This window comes from Rhinatrema bivittatum, chromosome 9 (genome assembly GCF_901001135.1).
Source record: "Rhinatrema bivittatum chromosome 9, aRhiBiv1.1, whole genome shotgun sequence".
Taxonomy (NCBI): domain Eukaryota; kingdom Metazoa; phylum Chordata; class Amphibia; order Gymnophiona; family Rhinatrematidae; genus Rhinatrema; species Rhinatrema bivittatum.
In genome coordinates, this window is record NC_042623.1 from 194,380,979 (window position 1) to 194,407,090 (window position 26,112).

Genomic DNA, 26,112 nt, shown 5'->3' on the forward strand with positions numbered 1-26,112 from the left:
ATATCTTGTGTCTGGCATCATGTGTGGCTTCCAGTGTGTGCGGAAGTAAAGCAGAGTGCAGAAATCCCCCCATTTAAAAAAAAAAAAAAAAAAAATTCATTAACAATGGAAAATAATGACAACAAAATAATACTTTTCAATATATTCTAGTGTGTTCACTTCATACATACAATGATTATTTTGTCCCAGTGGATTATTCCTGTAGCTTGTCCTCATTCTTTCCAGAAAGCCAAACTTTCTTTTTTTCTTTTAAATAGCTTAATGCATATTTACATAAAGACATGCAAAGTTAAGGTATCACAGGACATTTTACGCAGTGCTAAAGAAAATAAATACAACTGAGCCACGTAACGTCCCTTTCTTGTTATAATCTGATATGTTTTGTTTTTTTTTTGAATGACATTCTGAGTGCATGAAATATAACTTAGCATATAGCGCAGACAGAAAGAGTTACTAGTTCTTCACACTTCCAGCTACCTCCACAAACTCTATAAACAGAGTTCTAACGTCGAAACCACAGCCAGCTGTTGAGTAGCCAAAAAGCCACAGTAATAGAGTACAGGACCATTTCTCTTTTGGCACGTTCTTTATTTTCTTCTTCCAGAAGCAGCAAGCGACGATTTAGTTTAATTATCTAGGAAAAGGAAATAAAGTTTATAGTTTATTATATGTTAATTGCAAACAATCTCTGAAAAAAAACACACACATGCTTTCAAACCAACTAGAGTTTTCATTTATTTCAATTTAGTTGCCTAAAAATAGGCTTACACAGTTCAACAAAAATACACATCAATAAGGCAAATAAACAATGAATAGCAATAAAAATAAAAATGTCAAAAATACAAACAAAATTGCTAATAACTTCCAAAAATAGATGCATCTGGGCTCAATATTGTTTCAAAACCCTCCCTTTACTCCTAAGACTGCCAACTGCCCTTTAACAGCATCCATTGACGGTTCATTTTCAATACAGCCCAAAGAAGGAACTATTGCTTAATTTCAGACAGTAACAGTCAACTTCAAACTGACTTAAGTAGATGTGAGAGCATTAAACTTTCTTTTCAATACTCCAAGCTTGATGCTTTGCAAATAAATTTTAAAAAGCCAAACAGAATTAAAATCTAGGGTTTTTCCCCCTGTGTTTTTTTTTTATACAGAAGAAATTCAAGCCAATTAAATAAACAATACTTTAAAAGATGACCTTTGAGTATTTAAGCTCAGCTGGCAGTGTGACACAAACCTGTCTTCTCAAGGAAGCAGCATCCACAACAGACATGTCATCAGGAGTTCCTTCAAGCATAGAATTTAAATTTGACATCCCATACCTGAATAAAGAATAAGGAAAAGGTATAATATGTAGGAAAGGTCAGAAAATATGCTGACTGCTCATCACTAATAAACACTTATGTAAGGAGCCACTGTGCTTACCAGAGGTTCCGTGTACTATTTAAATCTAGCTAAGAGATATTAGAGAGCATCTCTAATTTGCAGTGCATAAATGCTCTGTTCCACTGAATGAGCATTAGAAACCTTTGGAGGTCCAAGGAGCTGGGGTTGGTCCTCAGATTGGAAAGAGGAGCAGAGGGCTTGAAAGGCTCCATCTGCATGTAAAAAATGGAGTGAGCAGTAGTTCCTTGGAATACTCCTACTGAGAAACCACTAGAAAAGCAAATCGCAAGGAGGATTAGTACAATATAAACTCAGGAATGATCAAGTTTACCATGACAGTGTCTGCAAGGGAGATAAGAGTGAAAGTATACAATGTCTGATCACCATTCCATGCGATATTTGGGATAGTTCTTGAAAAGTTCAGAGAACACAAGCAGAACATTGTGGTGTATATTTGGGAGCAAGGCATCAAGTCGACAGTGCAGTAGATATCCATGCAAACTACTTTTGGATGCAACAGCAATACATGGAAAGAGATTGAAGGAGGGCATGACAAATAAAGACTCACTATCATCAAGTAACTGAGTCACCTTTAGTTGAAACTGGAGAAAGTACTAGTTGATCCTGTAAAAGGATTTTTGTTTAGAGGTTGTGTCCTACACCATGACAAAGCATGGATAGTTCCATATCGGTTTCTATCTACTGCAACATAAATTGTCCTGACGTTAATTCCATAGTAAAGAACTCCTTAGGAACAAAGATCTACATGCATGGCTTTGTGGCACAATGCAATCACCAGTAGGGCCTTGGAGATGCATCATCCCCTATATGGAAAGGGGCATCTCAGTCCCCTTGGAAGCTACCAGGCTACAATTACAGACTTTGCCTGGGATGTGTTATGTCCAATGTCCTCAGAACACACTGCAATAGGATGCCTGCTGGACAGGTTTTTGTGGAATCATTTGGGAAGCTCTTTGTCAAGTAATGGAGTTTCCTATGGGTGCCTTAGAAAGCGGACATTTTAGGTTAATGGACACCACTCAGTAGCCACTTCATACCCCTCCAACTGGAAACAACAAGAGAGGTAATTTAATGAGTCACAGAATCACAATGTCTCATGCCAATAACATTGTGCTGTTCCCAACTGCCAGGTGCCAAGTTTCTGTGCCATTTCCATTAGGGTCAGTTATTAATGTGCCCAATAATATGAACCCTTTCTGTACTTCATTAGGCGTGATTAGGTAGGACAGTAATTTATTTCTTTTTATTTTTTTTTTTAGTGTTTCCAATTTTATTTTGGTCTGCAGCCAGACATGTAAACTGGATTGCTTAGTTGTGGTAATTTGATTTTTTTACTAGTTTGTTTTTTATTTTCGTTATTTCGCCAAAATCTGAATGTATGCTACAAATTCTTAACGTGTCAGCACCAAAGCATAATATTCATCCATCATTTCCTAGCCCATTTGTAAATTTTATTGCCTTTGGAAACCTGTATTCTCTGGAAATACAGAAAAAGTTCCACATGCATTCTTTGTGACTGCTGTAATGGCATGGCTCAAAATGTACTTGGTAATACCATTAAATCTCTTCCTGGAGGCTAGCTTCATGCCCAAATACCAGGCCTCCCCTACCCCATAGCAACCCTCAAGTCTGCACTATTCTTTCACTATGCCGGCAGAATTAAGGATGGAGGGACAGTGTCTCTCCTTAATACATAATAATGAAAAAGAAGAGAATGTGTGTTATTAGGCATTTTTACCTGTTTCAAATTACTTCAGATCTATCTTAAATAAAAAAAAAATTCTTATTTTTCAGTATCACAAAGTTCAACAATGTTGATTCTTTGGATACTGAACTTAAGTGCCAAAAAACCAGAAAGAGTATCAGCAGAAAAAAAAAAAAAAAGGATGAAATTAGAAGGTTTGGCAAAAGCCAATATGAAAGAGGTTGATCAAATTCTGATGTTATGAGATTATTTTATAGTTTTGCATTTATAAAATGCGATCTCTGTAAAGCAGAAAAGGATTGGTAAATTTTACTCAAATATTCCCTCATATACTGTGCTTTTGATTACTAGGTAACAGGAGACCATGTTTCACGTGCCTCCTACATGAAATCTTTGCACATGGTAGGTGGTTTCTCCTTGTCAACGACGTCAGGTGGGTTTGTTCTAAGCACACCATGGCAGGGAGGAACTTCATACTTAAATTAGGGTATGCTGTGCATTACTTTACTCTCAAAATGTGCTGCTAGCACACTTTTTAATACTTGTGTTAAAGAGTGCATCTTACGAGCTCCAGAAAGATGCTATGTGTAAAGGCAACATTCAGAAATGTGCTTGGAAGGTTTTTCTAAATAAAGCACTTAGGATAACTGCTACTTTCTCTTTATGTTTGAGCACATTTTCCTAGTTATTTTAGCAGTTTGAACTTTCACTAATCTGAACAATGTAAGAACATATCAACTGTAAATACATCATTGTATTTAACTTCATGCTGACTTAAATTCATATTTAAATCAAGTTTACTGGTCTCCTTTGAAGGAACAAAGGAAAAGGTTGGTATAATTAGAACACACACAAATGTTTTAAAAAAAAAAATGCTACTCCAATATTTTGCGATTTTGCATCCACCTCCCTCCATCATTCTAAATTTGAAGCAAGAAAGGCATTGGAGTGCCGAGCTGCAATGGCTGACATCTGTTTATAATCCAAGGGAGCTCATTTAAGTTCTGCAGGATGGACCAGTCATGTTGCTTCAATCTACATATATTTGCAACCATAGTAGAAAGCAAGATGAATTAAAAAAAAAATAAAAATTATATACTGTAAGTAATTCATCCACTGCAAAATTTCTGAGTATGTACAAAAAGAAAGAACAACTTATTAATGTCACTGCTTGAGCCTCTTCTGTGGGGCAATAGCAAAAATGTACAAACAGGGCTGGCCCATCCGACTGAACAAGTGCTATTGCTTCTCTGCATCAGAGCCACCCAATTCTGATTAAATGCTTAACAGTATCACTATAAGAAAGAATTTCACCCAGGCAGACTCAAAAGTTGACCATAACAAACATGCCTCCCAAACACTAACAATGTGTTTCTCATAGTATCCAGATGCCCGCTAACCTTTTCCCAGAGCAGCTACAGCACCATGCAGGTTTGTGATACTCAGCAGGGTACTGGGATGCCACATAGGAAGCAATATGTCCTCAGCACATATCAAACCTTGAATTAGCCAGAACCCAACTTTTACTAAACCCGTTTTTCCCCTTCTTCTTTTGGATGTAGTATTATGTATCCGAGAAGGTATTTTAGCTTGGTCAACTTCTGAATTGACCAAACGAAAGTGACTTTTCAATCATAACATAAAAATTGCACTGCTGAGTTAAGTATCTATCAAACAAACAAAAACAAAATGGATAAGAGTCACCATCCAAAAGTATCTTAGTCGTGCAAGTCCCAAGAACAAATCATTCAAGGGCTCGTTTATGAAAGTTTTTATTCTACTGCACCCAGATCTCCCTTTTTCAGTATAGTCTTCAGATATTAACATGCTTTCTCCTCCAGAGAGTTTGCTTTTTCAATGCTCGTCATTAAAACACAGAAAGCACCAAGCGTGAATTGGCAGAGTTGATAAAAAGCTTAAGTCTGCTTAAGCATTATTTAAAATCGAACCACATCGGTGGGGAAAAAAAACACAAAACCCTGGATTACCCATGGACAAAGACAAAAAAAATATTCTGAATGACACCTATTACTTTTCTATTTACCGAAGTGCCAGAAAAAAGCAATATAACATGAAAGAATGCTGCCGAATTAGTGCACTGTATGCCAAGCCCATGTGTATGCACCACAGCCAAACAAACAGGTTTACCTGGTGTTGTCATGATGAGAGCTAGAGGAAGTGGCAGCAGCTGAACCACCACGCAGCACTGGCCTGGGGCAGGTTTTTGCAGAAAGGAGACACAAGGACAGAGTTGGGAAACAGAATGACAGAGAGCAAGCAGGTTACAAGAACCACCACAAAATGGACAATGAAAAACGTCAACATGATTATGATGGCATTGTATTTCAAAACTATTTCCTTTCATTTTCATTAATTATGGTCATCATGCAAGTTTTCAGTCTGACTTTTTAATCTTAAATATTATAAAAAAGCTAAAGGAGAAATTACTACTTACCTGATCATTTCTTTTTCTTTAGTGAAGGGTAGGTCAATCCCAAACGAGTGGGTTATGCACCTCTGCCAGCAGATGGAGACGGAGCAAAGTAGACGTCACGGCTATACAGTCCCGCCCCGACATCAGTCCACCAATATTCTCTGGAAAAACCAAACTGCCGACAAACCTGATTAAACTAACATTAGTAGCAACAGGCAACCATTCTTGTTTCTCAACCAACAGTAACACTGAGCTCAGCCAAAAGAAGGAACATATCTGGAAAACTAACCAGTTATCAACGAAGAGCAGGAATCCTACTCTGCATCGCTCATCCTAAAAAGGCTAACCACAAAATCCAACTCCGGCAGCGAGGGCAGGTACCTTTCATTAAAGGAAAGTAAATAAGGTAAGTAGCAATTTTTTCTTCCTTAGCATTCGGGTGGTCAACCCCAATGAGTGGGATATACAAAAGCTAATACTGAAAAGGATGGGAGGCTGCCAGCAGCCCAGTCAAAACTGCCTGTGCAAAAGCGGTGTTCTCCCTAGCCCTAACATCCAAGCGGTTATGCTTGGAGGTGGTGTGTAAAGATGACAAAGTCATTGCTCAGAAATTTCAGCAAGCAACAAACAGAGCTCTGCCCTCGATACTGCTTGAGCCTTCATGGAATGTGGTCTAATCTGCTTCGATAAGTCAACCTCAGAAGCCATATAGGCTGCCGTAATGATCTCCTTAACCAGGCGGGCATCATCACCTGCGTCGCTGGTGCTCCCTGCTTACCTCCACTGAGAACAAACAGGCGATCAGACTTCTGAACAGTCTTAGTCACTTCCAAGTACTGCAGTAAATGACAGCTGATGTCCTAGGAACGCAAAAGGCGGTACTCGGCTTCATCGCTATCGCTGTCGCTGTCCCTGTCTAAGGCAGGCAGAGAAATGGACTGATTCAAATGAAAGTCTGAAATCACTTTAGGCAAAAAAGGAAGGCACAGTCCAAAGCTGAACCACACCCAGAGTCATACAGAGAAAAGGCTCAAGGCAGGAAAGAGCCTGCAGCTCAGAGACCAGACATGCTAAGCAGATTGTTACCAGAAAAACTGTCTTCAAAAGTAAGCAGCCGTAAGGAAAGAGTACACAGCAGATGAAAAGTTGGACTTGCCAAGAACCTGAGGACCAAGTTAAGATCCCACAAAGGCACAATTGGGGGGGGGGGGGGGGTGTGTGTGTGAAGATGTTTAACTCCCCACAAGAAACAGGACATCCAGACAAAGGCCCTCCATTGACTTCCCCTAAAACAAGCCAGTGCCGCAACTTGAACCTTCAAGGTATTAAGGGCCAAACCCTTAAGCAAACCATCCAGTAAACATTCTAAAATCAAATGAATATCCACCTTGAGCTGTTGAGTATCCTCGCTCAGAACACCAGGCTTCAAAAACCCTCCAAACACTCTAATATAAACTAGAGAAGTAGAAAATTTCTAGGCCCAAAGAAGAGTGGAAATTACAGAAGGTGAATAACTGCATTTCAACAGCCAAGCCCTTTCAAAGACCAAACCATAAGAGAACAGACCTGGATCCTTGTGCAGAATGGGCCTCTGACGTAAGAGATCCATCCAAGACAGTAGCTGGAGGTCAGTGTACTAATGCCTTTGAGTCCAATCTGGAGCTACTAAAAGGACAGTGTTGGTTTGACTTGCAATCTTCTGTACCAGCCTGCCTATCAAAGGTCAAGGTAGGAACACATACAGCAGGGCACCATTTGGCCACTCCTGAACAAAAACTTCTATGCCCATCATTTTTGGGTCCCGCCTGTGACTGAAGAAGCATGGAACTTTTGCTTTGTTGAAATTTGCCAAAAGATCTAGATGCAGTAGGCCCCCGTGGACTACCAGGAGCTGAAAAGCCTAGTCTTTCAGCTCCCATTCTCCTGGGTTCAAGCTTCTCCTGCTGAGGAAAATCAGCTCCGATACTGTCCTTTCTGGCAATGGGAGAAGTGGATCTCTTAGGAGTTGCTGTTCCACCCATACCATGAGCACATCTATCTCCTCCAATAACTGTTGACTCTTGGTTCCACCCTGATGATTGATGTAAGCCACTGTTGTCGCAGTCTGACATTATCCAGTCTGTTTCAGCCTCTAGCCACTCTGTGAACCGCAGGCATGCCAACAAAACTGTTCATGCCTCCAATCTGTTGATGTTTCACTGCATTCCAGCGCCCTTGCACCACTAACTCCTGACAGCGAGCTCCCCAGCCCCGAAGGCATGCATCTGTCATGAGTACCAACCAATCTGGAGTCATCAGGGGAATTCCCTTCCTGAGATGGTCTGCATGTGACCACCAGTTCAACTGGAATTTCACCTCTAATAGAAGGTTCAGCCGCACCGCATAGTCCTGCTACTAAGGACTCCATTGGGAGAGCAAGGCGCACTAAAGAGGGAACATATGTGCCCTTGCCCAGGGAATCACTTCTAATGTGGCAGCTATCAATCCCAGGACCTGTAGATAAGACCACATAATCCGCCGAACACAGTTCTGCAGGGACTGGACTCGCAGCACCAATGAGTGGATCTGAGACTCCAGCAGAAACGTTCTGCCCTGCATTATATAGAATCGAACCCCAAGATACTCCAGGGTGCAAGACAGTTGCAAATTGCTCTTGGGCAGATTCACCAACCAGCCTAGGTCCAGTAGCAAGGAAGCCACCCTGCAGGAAATGTGAAGACTCTGCCAATGTCTTGGATCAAATCAACCAATCACCCAGACAGGGTAAACTAGAATGTCCTCCTTGCAAAGGGCTGCCACTACCACTATCATGACCTTGGTAAAGGTCCTGGGCACTGTGGCTAGTCTGAAAAGCAAGGCCTGAAACTGGTAATGACGATCTAGGATGGAAAATCTGAGGAACTGTTGATGTTCCTACCAGATGGGAATATGCAGGAACACCTCCATCAGTTCAAGGAGAGGTACTCTCCTGCTTGAACTGCCATTATGACAGAGCGCACAGTTTCCATCTTGAAATGCGTGACTCGTAGATGTCAACTGATGCCCTTGATAATCCGGTATGGGATGGAATAACCCTTCCTTCTTGGGCACGACAAAATAAATGGAATATTGGCCCATATTTTGCTGCAATTCGGGAACAGGGATCACTGCTTTCAGAATCAACAGTCATTGTATGTTGCTTCTACTTCTACCCTCTTCTGAGGTGAGTTGCATGGAGAGACCATGAGGGCATCCGAAAGCATGCAAAGAAATTCTAGAGCATAACCATTCTGAACCACTTCGAGAACCCACTGATCTGAAGTAAGCTGGGCCCACCTGTGATAAAACTGGGGTAGACCACCTATCTTCTGCACCACCAGGTGAGCCTGCAAACCTTCATTGGGAAGACCGAGGGGCTCCGCCTCTGGACCCCATATCCTTTCGAGGACCTCGGGGGCGAAAGGACTGAGATCTGTACAAGGGATGGGATCTCCGAGAAGAACCTCCTCTATAAGGCCGAAAATGCATGTAGTCTCAAAAGCAGCCACTTGCCTGAGAAGTCAGGGAAACTGTCCTCTGGCAAACGCGGTACCTGGGTCTCTCCTCATTTACTTGCCATTTTTTCCAATTTACTGCCACACAAAAGCAAGCTTTTGAAAGGCAGCTTAGTCAGATTGGACTTTGAATAGTATCTGCAGAGCAATTGTGCAGCCACAGCTGTCGCCTGGCCACAATAATTGAAGCAGCTGTACATACCAAGTCACAGCCTGCATCAACCAAGAAGGCGGCCCCTGGTTCTACCATAGGTCCTAAATCGGATCCAACGCTGCCAGACTCTTGACAAAGTCACAAGACAGCCCCCAGCTACCAAGGTGCAACAAGAAGTAATTTGCAAATTCATTGTCACTGCCTCAAAGACTTGCTTCAGGATAGCCTCAATCTTCCTATCCTGAGCATCCTTCAGAGCCGCACCTCCTCTACCGGGATGGTGGTATGTTTTGTGACAGAACACATCAAGGCATCCACCTTTGGGAAATGCAACTGCTCTCTGGCCTGCAGATCCAAGGGGTATAAACCCACTAAAATGCATCCTCCTTTAAAGGACGCTTCTGGCACATTCCATTCCAGATCAATCAACTCATTGATTGCATCCAAGAGGGGAAGAAACAAGAGACTTTGCACAGGGTGACCAAAATAGGATCCTCCTTCTGCGTCCCCAAGGAGTCAGGCCCAACCATTCCAAGGGTCTTCAGAGTTTGAGATATCAGTCCCAGCAACTCATCTCTCTAAAACAAATGTAGAAGAGTTCTATATGGCACCAAATCTGGGGAATAGTCCTTTCTTCACAAGAAGATCCCCCACAGTCATTATCGGTATTGTCCTGATTCACTTGCATTCGAGCTCTGTCAGACTGCACTGAGCTACTGGCACAACCATGGAGACAGGCGGAGGAGCACTCTGAGTGCCAAGACCTACCTTAGTAGGAACTGCCACTTCAGCAGACCAGCCCTGTAGAATGTCTGCAATCGCTAGAAGAATTCCACCCAGGAAAAAGGAAACTGAGCCCATTCCAGGTCCCATTGGCCCGAACCTGACATCCTGCGAGCCAGAGTCCCCTGAGGACTCAACCCGCGGACCAATCAGGGGAGGAGACAACCTTGCAGTGACTCCCTTGGTCCCACTACCCTCAGACTGAGGAGAAGGACCACTGTTGGCAAAATCGGAAGGAGGCAAATCTCCAAGCATCCAGACAGTGCTTAAATACGCTTAAAGAAAGCTCCGGCTGAATGGCTCTGATGTGGCAGGCAGCACAGATAGACAGGCACTTAGGTTTTTTTGCTGGGGGCACCATGCTGTAAGCGCATAGCCCAATGAAGGCTCATGCCTAACTTCCCCACGCTTACAAGTACACTTAATATGGACACAAAAAATGTGCGTCCAAGCCCAAGCGCAGAGGCTACTTGTCCTACTGGACACCCAGAACCAACGCATAAACTGGGCATACAAGATAAGCGTCCAGAAGGAAGAACACCCAAACTGCATGCACAAACAATTGCCAGGTTATTGTGGCCTGGTTTTGGCCTCTGTTGGAAACAGGATGCTGGGCTTGATGGACCCTTGGTCTGACCCAGCAGGGCAAGTTATGTTCTTATGTTAATGGAAACACACTCAGATGCGCAAGTGCGCGCCGATGGTCTGCAGCAAAAAAACCGCTCGGAAGTACCCCGCGGCCTACCACACACCAAAATGGGAGAAGCCTGAAAGTGAGGTCTAGCCAGTTGCTCAACCCACCATGCTTGCATTCTCTTCTCACCTCACAGAACCCCAGAGACTTGAGCAGGACAGCTGAATGCAGAAGAAACAGACACGTCTCCTGCTGTCTTCCTGTCACTGACTTTATTTTCTTAAAAGTTAAAAATTTTAAACTAAGCTGAGCCCTCCCTGGCTGAGAGCAGTAACAGGTCCCGGCTACGGGGGGAGAGGGCTAAAAGCCTTCAACACTGAGCCTCTCTCGGCTTGCAACTGCTAATTGGAATTTAGGTTCACACCAGTCAAAGCTACCAGACTGAAGGCACTCTGAGGGAGGGACCGCATGGTATCACCTCAGGTGGCAAGCAGTGCTACACAGACACCTCCTTTCCATCTTTTTATTTTATTTATTTTTTTACACTCACTGGCAATCCCCCAAAGGGAATTGCAAGCCCACCATCTAATGGAGATGGAGAATACTGGTGGGACTATATGGCTGTGATGTCAGCTTTGGCTCCGTCTCCATTCTGCTGGCAGAGATGCATAACCCACTCATTGGGATTGACTTACCCAAACGCTAAGGAACTGTAAGATATCAGTTACCATTAAGGGAAGCAGAAAGTTAAGCAACTAGCAACACAATTTATTAATTTTAATAGAATGCAGAAATTACTTACCTGATAATTTTGTTTAGTGTAGACAGATGGACTCGGGACTAGTGGGTTATGTGCTCTTTTGCTAGCAGATGGGAGACAGAGTCAGATTTCAAAGCTGACATCACCCTAGATATACCCTTGCAGTGACCTCAGCTCCTCAGTATCTGTTGCGACCCTCGCTGCCCGACGTCTCCACTACGCCCGCCTTACCTCTTTGGTGACTCCCTCTTTGCCTGTTGGAAGTTTGGCTGCCGCGGCGTCATCTTGCCGTTCCCCTCCGGCATCCCCGGACCGGCTGGATGCTGCACTCCGCCATGTTTCCTAGAAGCCTAAGGGCGCGTGCGCGGCCCCGACTGAAGTACCAGCAGTGGCGCGAACCTCAGGGGCATCCCCCTGAGGTGACGTCATCCTCACCGGATATTTAAGGTCTCTGAATTCGCTAACTAATCGAGTTAGCAAAGGATTGGAAAGGAAAGGTTTATCTAGCTTCCTCCAGGTATTGCTGCGGATGGGATTCGCTCTCCACATACCTAGCTACTCTGCCTCCTCAGACTTTACCAGGGCTACCCGTTCCTTGGGGGCCTCGCTTTCTCTTTGCTTTTCAGATCGCAGTCTGGAACCGGTACTCGCTACTCGAGAGCCCACGTTCCCGGACTTGCTACTGAATACCACTTCTGCCTCGAAGTCTTCGCTGCCTACAACACCCGTGAGTTACCATCTCTCTCTCAGAGCGTTCCCTGGAACCAGGCCTACTTCATTCCAGCTCCTGGGCTGCTTCTATGAGACATTGTGTGAGTGTTACTGTCAAGGTTCTGTTCCTGAACTCTGCATACCCTGCCTACTCACTATATTCAGTTTCTCTACAGTTCAGTTATCCAGGATCGCTGTTCCAGTACTTGAGGGACTACAGCCCAGCCGGGCGCTTCCAGCTCACTACTGCCACCTCTGGTGGTTCCATATACTGTTTAATAAAAGAACTAGTGTGTGTCTGTCTCCATACTCTGAGCCTGACCGATGGTCCCTCTCGGGATCTTCCCCCGGGGGCGTGGTCATCTGCCATCGGCCCAAGGATCTACCCACAACTACCTCAAACACCAACAGTATCCTCCTCAAAAAGCCATTGTGAATATATATCTTTGCATAAACAATTTGATTAAACTTCTTAAACTTCATTAAACTGATTCAACTGGTTTCAAAAACTGGTTTCAAAAACTGGAAACCGGCAGTGCACTCAACTAAGTTAACGCTGACACCAGACTAACTGCAGGTGTCTTGAACTAGAGGTAGGCAACGGCTTACCCGTATTTGTTTAGTCTCTAGGTTCACTTTCCGGGGTCCTCCTTCTCTGGGGCAGCTGTGGGCCAAGTTAATCAAGTTATTCAAACACACATATATCCACAATTGCTTTTCAAGGAGAGTACTGAAGAACAGAGCTTCCTGCAGGGGGTATATGTAGTGCTGACGTCAGATTGAAATCTGACTCCATCTCCAACTGCTATCAGGAGCACACTATACCCATTGGTCCTGAGTCCATCTGTCTACACCAAGGAAAACGAAATTATCAGGTAAGTAATTTCTCCATTTCCTAGCGTGTAGCCAGATGGACTCAGGACCAGTGGGATGTACAAAAGCTACTCCCAGATAGGGCGGGAGGCTGCCCATGGCTCACTTAGTACTGCCCTTGCGACGGCTGCGTCTTCTCGGGCCTGAACATCCAGGCGGTAGAACCTGGAGAAATGTGTAGGAAGACTACGTCGCTGCCCGACAGATCTTGACGGGTGACAGCAGCTTGGTTTCTGCCCAAGATACTGCCTGGGCCCTAGCAGAATGAGCCTTAACTTGCAGTCGTAAAAGGCTTTCCTGCCTCTATGTAGGCTGCCTTGATTACTTCCTTGATCCAGCGGGCTATGGTTGCCCGCAAGGCCGCTTCTCCTTGTTTTTTCCTGCTATGAAGAACGAACAGGCCATCCGTTTTGCGCACCGGTTCTGATCTTTCCAGGTATCGCACCAGGAGTCTGCCAATATTTTGATGGTGAAGAAGGTGGGAGTCTTCAGAGTCCTTATGCTTATCCAGAGATGGTAGGAGATCTGGTTCAAATGAAACTCGGAAACCACTTTCGGTAGGAAGAAGGGGGACGGTGCACAGCTGTATGGTTCCTGACAGGATAATGCCTGTAGTTCGGCGATGCAATAAGCTGAACATATTGCCACCAGGAATACAGTCTTCAATGTTAAGAGGCGTAGTGACAGACTGTGCGCGTTGGTCTGAAGGAAGCCCCCGCTAGGAAGTCTAATACCAGATTGAGGTGCCATGGGGCAGTGGCCACTTTAGGGATGGCCGAAGTTGCTTAACCCCTTTTAGGAAACTGGTCAAACCCGGATGAACTGATAGACTGATACCGTTCACTTCAGCTATGAAGTAGGAGAAGGCGGCTACTTGTACCTTGAGGGAGTTGAGTGACAACCCCTTCTTCATACCATCCTGTAGAAACTCCAGAATCATGGAGATCTTGGCCGTCCGCGGGAGTATCTCGGGACCTCGCACCAGGCTTCAAATATTCTCCAGATCTGTATGTATGCCAGGGATGTTGAGAACTTGCTCGCTCAGAGCAGGGTGTCAAATCACGGGCTTCGAGTAGCCGCGCTTCTTCAGGCAAGTCCTCTCAAGAGCCAGACCATAAGAGAGAATAGAGATGATCTTTGTGAAGAATCGGGCCCTGCTGGGGAAGATCCCTGTGTGGAGGCAGGCACATAGGACTCCCCGCAAGGAGTCTTTGCATATCTGCGTACCGTGAGCATCTTGGCCAATCCGGGGCCACTAGTAGAACTAGTCCCCTGTGGTGTTCTCTCTTGCGGATGACCTTGCCCAATAGTGGCCATGGCGGGGAAGGCATACAGTAAGTCCTCCTCTGGCCAGGTCTGGAAGAGAGCGTTGATCCCTTGGGAGTGTGGCTCTCGTCAGCGGCTGAAGAACCTGGGGAGCACTGAGATAGGTGGCCAGTAGGTCCATGGCTGGGAGGCCCCAGCGATTTGCTATCAGTTGGAAGGCTGTGGTCAACAGCGTCCATTCCCCTGGGTCTAGGCTCTCTCTGCTGAGACGCTGTCTTTTCCTGCGATGTGGGAGGCCGAGATCCCTTGTAGGTTTATCTCCACCCATGCCATGAGAGGCTCTATCTCCAGAAACACCTGCTGGCTCCTGGTTCCTCCCTGGTGGTTGATGTAGGCAACCGTTGTAGCGTTGTCAGACATTACTCAAATCGCTTTGCCTCGGAGTCTGTGGCTGAATCACAGGCACTCTAGTCTGACTGCTCGAGCTTCCAGGCGGTTTATGTTCCATCCTACCTCTTCCTTGCTCCATTGTCCCTGGACCGTCAGTTCCTGACAGTGGGCTCCCCACCCTCGCATCCGTGGTGAGCAAGATCCAGTTTGGTGGGGATAGACTTACTCCTCTGCTTAGGTGGTCTTCCTGTAGCCACCACTGCAGCTGAGAACGTATCTCTGCTGGTAGTTGGAGGCGAATTGAGTAGTCCTGGGACAGTAGGTTCCAGCGTGACAGTAAGGAGCACTGGAGCAGTCACATGTGGGCCCTTGCCCATGGGATGACCTCCAGGGTTGATGACATGAGGCCAAGGACTTGAAGACAGTCCCATACCTTTGGGCCTACATTGGTCATCAATCGTCGTAATTGTTCCATCAGCTTCCTTCGCCTCGGGGGAGGAGGAAGACTTTGTTCTGTTTGGTGTCGAAACGGGCCCAAGGTACTCTAGAGACTGAGAGGGCTGCAGACTGCTCTTGCCCGTGTTCACGACCCAACCGAGCTCCCGCAGTAGGTTCTTGACTCTGCTGGTCACCTGCCGGCTCTTTAGATTTTGCCCTGATCAGCCAGTCGTCCAGGTAAATATGTACCAAGATCCCTTCCTTCCTCAGTGTTGCCGCCACGACCACCAAAATTTTGGAGAATGTTCTGGGAGTGGTTGCTAGGCTGAAGGGTAGCACTCTGAACTGGTAATGGTGAACCAGTATCGCAAAGCGCAGAAGACGCTGGTGATCTTGATGGATTGGAATATGAAGGTAGGCTTCAGAGAGGTCCAGGGAGGTTAGGGACTCTCCTGGTTGTACTGCCATTATTACGGAGCAAAGAGTCTCCATGCGGAAGTGAGTATCCGCAGATGACTGTTGACGTTCTTGAGATCCAAGATGGGTCGGAATGATCCTTCCTTCTTGGGAATGATAAAATAGATGGAATAGCGCCCCGTATTTTGTTGGGGCGTAGGAACCTGAGTTATTGCCTTCAGACTGAGTAGTCTTGTCAGAGTGGCTTCCACTGCCAGTCTCTTGGTGTGGGAGTGTCAGGGTGACATCATAAATTTGTCCCGAGGGATGCTGAGGAACTCCAGAGAGTAACCTTCTCGAATGATGTTTAGTACCCATTTGTCTGACATGATCTCAACTCATCTTTGGTAGAAGAGGGAAAGTCGACCCCCTATTTCCTCTTCCTGTGGATGGGTCGGCCCATTCTCATTGGGGAACACGGCTGGAGCCTGCCCCTGGGCCTGTTCCTCTCTTGGTCTGTCGGTTCCAAAAGGGCTGGAACCTTCCGGAGGGACGAGGTGCCTGGAACTGCGAGTTCCTGTAGGGTCTAAAGCATTGCGAGCCTCTGCCCCTGGTTCTTCTGGGGGAGGGGCGCTGGGATCTTTTGCCCCTGTCTTCCGGTAGCCGAGGCACTGGAGATTCGCCCCACTTGCTGGCTAACTTCTCCAATTCGCTTCCAATTAAGAGAGATCTTTTAAAGGGCATTCTTGTGAGATTCGCTTTAGAGGTCACGTCAGCAGACCAATTCCGCAGCCATAGTTGTCTTCTGGCTGCCACTACAGAGGCTACTCCTCTAGCTGAGGTACGCACCAGATCTGAGCTTGCATCCGTCAGGAAGGCTACTGCAGGTTCCATCGTCTAACTGGTATACGTTCTGGAGTTATTTGCCTCTCTCGAAAAGAGCAAGCAGGAACGTGCCACCAGTGTGCAACAGGAAGCAATCTGCAGTGTCATTGCTGTTGCGAAGGCCTGCTTAAGAATGGATTCCAATAGTCTATCTTGAGTATCCTTCAATGCAGCCCCTTTCTCAACGGGAATGATTGTTTGCTTTGAGACGGCACAGACCATGGTGTCCACTTTTGGAAAATGCAGGCAGTCACTGGTTCCAGAAGGTTTAAGGCTTCCAAGGCCCGACCTCCTTTAAAGCTGGTCTTCGGGGTATCCAACTCCAGGCCAATCAATTCCTGGATGGCTTCCATCATTGGGAAGTAGCATGAGGCTTTACGAAGGAACACCAAGATGGGGTTCTTCTTTGGTTCCGACATAGGGTCCGTGCCTGGAATACCCAGAATCTTCAGAGTCTGGGAAATAAGGGCAGGTAATTCATTCCTGTGGAAGAAGCAAAGCATGGTTCGGTATGGATCCAGACGTGGAAGGATTTCTCCTTCTTCCAGGGAGCCGCCATCATCATCATCTGAGGTGTCTGGGTCCTGTCAGGGAAATTCTTGGTTAGGCGAGGCAAGTCTCGAGGCATCCGAGTAGGACTGGGAGGATCTTGTGCTTTCGGCAGGGGTTGAGCCCGGGACGCAGCCAGGGCTGATTGCGCCTGAACGAAGGCTTGCAGACCTTGGAAAAATTCTAACCACGAGAAGATCCCCGGGTCCATGTTAATTCCAGGGGGAGTCAAAGTAGGGGCCCCTGAGATGCCCTCTTGTAGAGAAGCCATCTCGGAATTGCATAGATCCGGGAAGCTATCGCATGTAGTAGTTCCGGACCCATCCTCAGACAGTGAGGGACCAGGCTTTGGTCCCCCCTGGGCTTCTTCGCAATGCTGACACAGGCAGGACTCCAGTTCAGGCTGCGCGGCTCTTATGTGGCAGGCTGAGCAAAGAGAGAGTGCCTTCTGGCCTTCTTGGACACCGGTACCATTGCCTCTATGTCTAGGCGCACAGGTAACGAATTTCAATGCGCGCGTGTAGTTGTAAGCGTGGCTGCGCTTGTAGTTGTGCATGCAGTGTGCGCTCAATGTGTGCGCCGCTGCGTGCATCTGTATTGGACACGTATAAATTAGGCACATCGGCTGTCCGGCCTGCTCCGCACGTACCACCGGGCGAGAAGAAAAGATGGTGCGGACGCCCCCCCCCCCCGAGGGTCTCCATGTGTGTGGACCCTTACAACGGATCGTGGCCTAGCCCAACCAAGGCTGCTCAACCCGATTGGTGCTCCCTTTGTTACCTCACCGGAAGAGAAGGAGGAATCGGTACAGCAATCTGAGCTCTGGAGACCGGAGACCTGAATTTAAAGTTTTCTGCTTACCTTCTGGTCTCGGCGCTTATCGATCGTGTGCCGGATGGTCTCCAGCTGCGAAGGGGGGGGGGAGGGGAAGGAAGAGGGTTTTACCTTCACTTCCGCACTCAGTTATGCATCCGCTGCCTTTCAGCCACTCTGGGGGCTGAAAGGCAGCGGATGCATAGTGTGCAGCGGATGCAAGTGTGCTTTGGTCCACGCCGGGAACCGGCTACTGGACCAAAGCACACTTCTCAGGGATATCGGAAATCACCTCAGGAATTCTCAACTGGGGGAGGGACCCTTAGGTATCACCACAGGAGAGCAGGGGCTCGATCTTCTTTAAGGTAATTTTGTCTTCTTGCTGTAATTTTCCCAATACTGTGCTAGTGTGTGGGATAGTGTCCGCATCTGCTAGAAGACTGAAAGATACTGAGGAGCCGAGGTCACTGCAGGGGTATATCTAGGGTGACGTCAGCTTTGAAATCTGACTCCGTCTCCCATCTCCTGGCGAAGAGCACATACCCCACTGGTCCTGAGTCCATCTGGCTACAAGCTAGGAAATTATATTAATTTGCTCTAAAACTGGACAAAAACAATACCACCCCAAAGATGTGGAAGTACAGAAATGTTTGAGACCACAGATGGCATCTGAAGAAGGGATGTAGTGGCACATCTTTGCATCTTTCTACCACTGATTCAACAGATATGAAAGTCTGCATAGAATCTAATTCTCTCTCCTAATGTGGCCACTAAAATACTGCACTCAAACTGGCAAGTGGAGGAGGAATTTGTTTACTCACAGGCTAATCAGTTCTGCTGTGAAACCTTTTCGCTATTTTTTCTCTAAAATGTTAGATTTATGTACAATCTTCAGAGAAGCAACCTTAGCCACCCTTTACTACTAGTTTAGTTAATTTATCTTGATTGATTCTCTTACATATGTAAGCCTGAGCAATGTACAAAAGTAAAATAGGGTAAAAATAATAAACATATACCGATCATCAACATCAAATACTACATGACAAACAGACTAATGAATCTGGTTGCTAGATAGGCCCCTCACCAGCAGGGACCCTCACTGGGCCATACTCAGAACAGCTCTAGCCACTGCCTTGAATATTGCATGATGCAGAAATGCCAGCCCTATAAAGAACCTCCCTCACATGATACTCCCCACCTCAATGTAGCATCTCTTCTCTGCCTTTGGCCTCTTGTCTTTGTACTTTTGCCTGTAAACCTTGCCCTTGTTCTGTGCCTAGGTTCTCCTGTGTTTAGACCTTCCTAGCCTGTCAGCCCTGCCTTTGCCTATATTCCTTTTCTTGTCCTCTCCACCTGCGTGTATTCCATATCTTGTCCTGTCCTGAATAGGCTTTCCTCTAGCCCCCCCTTGTTCGTGTGTTTCCTAGCTGTGCTCTTGCTCTCCCAGTGGCCTTTCTATGTCCTGTCTAGGTCTCTTGGTGGCTTTAGCTTTCCCGCTTGTTCCTTGCCCTGGAGACTGTTTTGGTCTTGCCCCGTCTTTATCTTTCCTTGTCTTCCCTGACTTGCCGGCACATTCCTTATTCATGCGAGTACCCTGTTCCTGACACAGTGCACTGCCCCTTCCAGCCACCGGCATTGGAGGGCTCAACCCGAAGGGAAGGTGACTTGTCAGGCAGAATACCTACACTGGTCCTGCTTGAGGTAATCCCCAAAATCAGCCTCTGCGGGCATGACATCATGCTGAGCCATGCTAACTTCCAGGAGAGGCAACTATGGTCAAGCAAGTCAGTTTTACTTCCTTGTTCCAGAAATGCTCCAATTTAAGATTAACCCATGCGGGACCAATGTGCACAAGCTGCGTCGGTCCAATGGAAAACCTGGAAACTGGACTCATGCCCCGATACAACCTCTCCTCACCTCTATTTCCTGTACCTCTTCCAACTCCTGCTCTTTACTGGGGACTGCAACAGATGCCAACGCAGAAACCCAGTGTTGCTACCAGAAGGGCCGCTGCAATAAACCGCGCATAAAATGTTCGTCCAAACTGGGCAGCCCCTTTTCTTTTTTTATGCATGCACAGCCACTTTTCCTAGGCACCTGATTTAATATGTAAATGAGCTACTGCGCTAAAAAGGACACGCTAGGGATCAATTATTTGTTCCTAGAGCGTCCTTGGCATCGGGCGCCCAGGGGATGTGGCTAAGCGTGGGTTAGGAAAACTGACTAGTAAATTGAGCATCCTTTTTCCTAACCTGACCACCGTCAAGAGACTTTTTTTACGTGTTAAAGCGTGTGTCGGGCGCATGGTGATTTTTTGCATTGGGGTAATAGCTAATAGCCTCATCTACATGGTATTTACATGTGATGAGCGTTATTAGTTACACACTGGTTGGACGAGCTAATCCCATTGCTGCGACTAAAACGCGCGTCCAAGTTGCTCTGTCTACGGTATTGCCAGAAATCTTGCCCCAGCCAGCTTCTCCTGTGGCACCTAAGCCTCTGCTCCAGCTGCACCAATCACAGCACCCGGGAAGACTATTTCAGCCTAAGCTCATTGCAGCATCAAGGAGACTGTTCCGGACTGCGTCCATAGCAGTCAAGTCTCCATCCCAAGCTGTGCCAGTTCCAGCACCCAGGACTTGGTCCCCGGCTACCTTCTCTACAGCAGTACTGGAGACCTTGCTACAGGCTGCAGTGCCCACTGATTCAAAGACTATTCACACTGAATCCAACTGCCGCTGTTGAGTCCTCGGAAAAACCCTACAATATCTTTGACTTCAGTTTGTCTTACCACACGTCCACAGCGAGATAGACAAGTCCTTGCTATACCACCACAGCAAGCTGAGCCAGTTCCTGCTACAACTCTGCCCCAGGCTGAGCCTACCGTGTTTCTAGGATGCCGAGCTCGGCCAAATTCCAGCTACAGATTCTGATCCAGCTACTTCGCTCCAAGTTGCTCCTACAGCGCATCTCAGGACCTCAGTCCAAGCTGCGTTAGCAGTACCCAAGCTATCCTCTCTGGGGACAGCTGCAACTTCCCATCTATGGGAGTATGCCTTCTCTTCTATGAAGCCTGTGCCCTTGCCTCGATGAACTCCAAAGCCACTGTTCAGGCTGCTAGACAACCCCCTCACCAGTAAGGGCCATCAGTGGGCCTCGCTCTGACCCGCTCTAGCCACCTCCTTGAAGGTTGCACTGATACAGCAAGGTCAGCCGTATAAGAACCCTCCTCACAGAATACTCCCCACCTAGGCCGGGAATCTCTGCTCTGCTTTTAGCCTGTTGTCTGTACTTGTTCCTGTATTACCTTTGTTCTTGTACTCTTGCCTATATAACCTTGTCCTGTGCCTAGGTCCTCCTCTATTTAGACCCTCCTGGTTTGTCTGCCCTGCCTTTGCTCATCATCTTGTCCTTGCCTGTTTTGGCCTCTTGCCTCTCTTGACTGCGGGTATTCCACGTCTTGTCCTGTCCCTGACTAGGCCTTCATGTGGCTTACTGGCTATTTGTTTCCTAGCTGTGCTCCTGCTCCCTGTGGATCTCCCAGTGGCCTAGCCCTGTGTGTTCCTTGCCTTGCACACTCTTTCGGTCTTGCCCTGTCTTTGTTCTTTCATTGTCTTCCCTGGCTTGCCAGTGCACTTCTTGTTCATGAGAGTACCCTGTTCCTGACCCAGTGCACCACCCTCCAGAAGACCTGCCAGCCACCAGCACTGCCTGCTCCTGACTCCTGCCTGGGAGTTAACCCAGATCCTTCCCCATGACCTTGATGTGGATTTTTAAATTAACAGTGCATTCAACTTCCATTTTTGACTCCCATTTTCTCTCACTCCCTGGGTCACATTTTCACTTCTGAAAGCACAGGTTATTGATATTTCACATAAACTAAATGCTGATCGCTGAATCTCAAAGACACTGTTGCACTAGAGAAGGTACAGAAAAGAGCAATCAAAATAATACAGGGATCCCTTGTGAGGAAAGGCTAAAGAGATTAGGGCTGTTCAGCTTGGAGAACAGACGGTTGGCCCGGGGGGGGGGGGGGGGGGGGGGGGGGGGGGTGTGTGTGTGGAAGGAATACAATAGAGGTCTATAAAATCATGAAAGGACTACAATGGGTAAATATGATATTAATATTATTTCAGATAATAGAGGGACTAGGGGGCACTCCATGAAGTTAGCAAGTAGCACATTTAAATCAAATTGGAGAAACATTTTTTCACTCAACACACAATTAAGCTCTGGAATTCATTGCCAGAGGATGTGATTAGGGCAGTTAGTGGAGCTGGGTTTAATAAAAGGTTTGAACAAGTTCCTGAAGGAGAAATCCATAAACTACTATTAATGAAGCTGACTTAGGGCGGATTTTAAAAGCCCTGCTCGCGTAAATCCGCCCGGATTTACGCGAGCAGGGCCTTGAGCGCCAGTGCGCCTATGTTCCATAGGCCTGCCGGCGCAGCAGAGCCCCGGGACTTGCGTAAGTCCCGGGTTTTTCGAGGGGGGCGTGTCGAATCGGCGCGGCATTTCGGGGGCGGGCCCGGGGGCGTGGCCGCGCCCTCCGGAACCGCCCCCAGGTCGCGTCTCGGCGTGCTAGCGGCCCGCTGGCGCGTGGGGATTTACTTCTCCCTCCGGGAGGCGTAAATCCCCCGAAAAGGTAGGGGGGGTGGGTTAGATAGGAAGGGAGGGGAAGGTGAGGGGAGGGCGAAAGCGAGTTCCCTCTGAGGAGCGGCCTTGGAGGGAACGGCGGCAGGCTGCGCGGCTCGGGCGCGCCGGCTACACGACATTGGCAGCCTTGCGCGCGCCGATTCTGGATTTTAGCTGCTACACGCGTATCTACTAAAATCAAGCGTTCTTTTGTTTGCGCCTGGTGCGCCAACAAAAGTACGCGAAGGCGCACTTTCTTAAAATCTACCCCTTAGGGAATAGCTGCTATTGGATTTTATTTATTTATCGCGTTTTATATACCGTCGTTCGGTTTCGCCATCACAACGGTTTTCAAAGTTTTGTGATTAACAGTGTTCAAAAATTCATACGCTTGTTAACAGTTATCTTATTCGCTATAAACATAGCTTGATTGTAAATTGTACAGATTAAATTATATTTTTGGATTGGGTCTGCATGTTTATCTGGGTCGATAGGGAGGGAATATGTATCAAAGAGTCATAGGGTGTTTTGATAGGCTTTGGTGAACATCCAGGTTTTTAGTTCTTTTTTGAAGGCACTTGCCAGGTACGTGTAACCTGGATTGGACTCTGTTGGAAACAGGATGCTGGGCTTGATGGAGCCTTGGTCTGACCCAGTATGGCAACTTCTTAAGTTCTTTTACCCAACTTAAAAGGCTATATTTCATCATTTGTTTGCTCTCTTTTTCTGAATTATTATTAGATAACTGCAGATGTGTTGCAGGGACATCCTTGTGGCTCTTGCAATACTGGGGTGGGGCGTGCCTAAAAGGTCCATAGCCTCGGACATTCTCCCTGCCTTTTGCCATCCACCCCCTTCATCTATGATTGGAGAGGTGGGAGCCCATTCCTGAAGCTCTCCAAATCTTCCTGCCTTTCTCCAACTCTGCACTTAACTGTTCACACCAGCATCATTTGAAATCTCATGGGCTCAGATGACAAACAACAACATTACTGGCTCCACAATTTTTAGAACAAGTGGAGAGGCACTCCCATCGTTCCAACCACAGGAAGGGGGTGGAAAGGAAAGTCCTTCGATGACTATAATACTGAAGGACTGATTATGCTCATAAGTAACTGATGACTGGGAATCAAACTTTCATATCATCCAGAAGTTTTAGTGACATTTATTACTTTACTAAGACTTTTTCTCTTCAAATGAATGTCGTAATGAGTCTAAAAGTTCGTAGAAATGATTTTCTGAGACATTATAGGCCAAATTTTAAAAGGCAGCGTGCGTAAAAATCGGGGGGTGGCGTGCGTGGCCGGACCTTGCGCGCACCGTACACATTTTAGAACGGGCCCAGCTACCGCGCATAACCCCCTATGTGCACAAGTGCTGGGCCTGCTGAAAGGGGTGGGACTCACGTGCCGGTGATTACTTCTGCTCCGAAGGAGAAGTATCAAAACAAAAAAACCCAAAAAAATGGGGATAGGGTTAGGGAAGTTCCGGAGCAGACTGGGAGGGAACCGGGGAAGGCCTACTCACGTCACCGCGCGTATTATTCTAAATTCCCCCCCCACCTGCCTGCACATGCGTGCGGACATGAAAATCCGGCGCGCGGGAAACGTATTTTATAATATATGTGCATGTTATAAAAAGGCTGCGTCCATGCGTGCGCGGCGGGAACTGCGCGCCTTTTAAAAATTGACTCCTATGTGCATATATATGGATCAAAGAAAAAAAACAAGCTATCAGGACCCCCCGACATGTATGGAAAATTTGCTGTGGGTAGGACGCTACACACAAGAGTCATTAAATTTGGGGAGGACACAGACACGGATAAGACTCTTCCGTTAGCAAAGTAGGCTACAAAATGGAAACCACGTTTCTAGAAAAATGTGCTGTAGCAACTTCTGCTCCAAAACGCAAAAAGAGATCGTACTAACAACCCATCACAAACAACGAAGTCTGGTACAGCTGGAAAGATATGAGACTCACCCTTGAATTTCATAACAAAAACTTTACTGCTATCCTTGATGAAAACAAGGTAGAAGTTTAGCATGCTAAAGCTTCTTGAATCAAATTTACTAGATCATTCTTTAAAATCAGTGAACAGACAGTAAACCATGCATGCGCAGAGTGTGTGTGATATCTGCACCTCTGTGGAAGGCCTCTTCATGACGCTGAACAAAATCACTCAGATTTAGCTTTGAACCTTCATGCCTCTCTATGGAGGGCTTCATGGTTCCTTGTGTTTCGGGAAAGCTTCCACAAACAGCTGAATTTTCAACCTCATCCCAGAGCAAGAGCACAGCATGAGGAGGAAAGATCCATTTCAGATTGAATGCAGCCGAGAGTAAAAACCAGCAGGGACATTTTCTAAGACATTTCTGGTGGTAAAACAATGCTTCACCTGCAGAATTGGCCCATTATAAAACTGCCTGCCCAATATGCAGTGAGCAGGGGTTGCATTTTCAAACATGTATTTACATTTTCTCAAAAAACATTCTGCACACAAATTAGAAGGGGCAACTGGGTGGGGTAATTCTCAAACGAGACATTATAAGCATACTTTCCCTTAAAATACTGACGTTATGTGCATATTTGATAGGAAAACGTATGCAGGCTGCTACAAAACTATCCCTCCCCCCAATCGTTTAGGTAAAGGTTTACTAATGATCTAGTAAAATGGCAATGCCGGGCATTACTGCAACAGTAGATTTAATCCTACCGTGTGCTCAAGATCATAAACATAACCACATGAAGAGAAAGGATTCCAAGCAAAGCAGGTTCTCTCTAGTTCCTCTAAAGTGGAATTAAAATCATTTATGCTACATCCATTTAACTCCTGACTCTGTACGAAAGAAATCCTGTTTTAAATCGGACAGCCCAGTGAAAAGTAAGAAGCGCAAGTTAAATCTATTTTAATATTTCTGTACTTGTCTTCATTCTGATACTGCAATGATTTTTAAAACCTATATAAACACCACAGGGATATCCTCAATGATTTGTAATTATGAGCCATGGGCATCAGCTGCCTTGATTGGCCGGACCCAAGATCTTGTCACTCTTTCTCCGGAGCCCGTATTTGGAAGATAATCATTCTTCCATGAAAGAGAGAACAAGTGGTTTGCAGGCCTATTTGAACTCCTCCCACGAAAACCGACAATGTTCCAGCTCAGCAGAAGACAGAACGGATTTAGTCAAGCTGGGGGAAGGAGTAAGCGTGGATAGTTTGAGAAAAGAAATGAAGCATTTATAAACCTGTAGAGCAGGACAAAAATACAAAACTGTGTGTTAGTTCAAAAGAGGAAAGGCAGAGTATAGAGGAAGGAGATCACAATGGAACAGTGTGACTGATAAATATATTTAACATTGCAATGTTAACTGCAATGTTGAGCCTAAAACTGGCAAGGAATGATTAAAATCCAGGCGCAGTCTTTCAAGTTTCCATATTACAGTAAAGTAACTATAACGCTTCAGAGCTAGAATGGGTACAAATGAAGTCCTGAATAACTTACCAAAAATGTGTTAGCTGTTAAAATACAACGGAGCATCTCAAAGACAACAGACAGCCATCAAGCACAATACAGCACATGCAAGTTAGTATTTTTGGGAGGGGAAAAAAAAAAAAAAAAAAGTTAAGAGTTCCACCTTCACAACGACAAAGAAGCAACACTAACAATGCACAAGGAACATTATTCAAGATTCACATTCCAAGTTTCTAGTTCTGTTCTTTATCACTGGCAATGGGGTTGCTC

General features: G+C 46.2%; 1 protein-coding gene across 7 annotated transcripts in view; it reads right to left on the minus strand.

Moving 5' to 3' along the window:
- Positions 1 to 239: 239 nt before the first annotated feature.
- Positions 240 to 26,112, minus strand: part of LOC115098471 (mitochondrial fission factor-like) — a 59,885-nt gene continuing 34,012 nt past the window's right edge. For 4 of the 7 annotated variants that reach the window (XM_029614988.1, XM_029614985.1, XM_029614982.1 and 1 more), the window contains 3 exons: positions 5,264 to 5,326; positions 1,241 to 1,325; positions 240 to 634 (listed from right to left, as the gene is read on the minus strand). In XM_029614988.1, coding sequence (XP_029470848.1) covers positions 503 to 634; positions 1,241 to 1,325; positions 5,264 to 5,326 — 280 coding nt within the window. In that variant the 3' untranslated portion in view covers positions 240 to 502. The remainder of the gene's footprint in view (positions 635 to 1,240; positions 1,326 to 5,263; positions 5,327 to 26,112) is intronic. The other 3 variants (XM_029614989.1, XM_029614987.1, XM_029614984.1) reach the window with 1 other exon arrangement.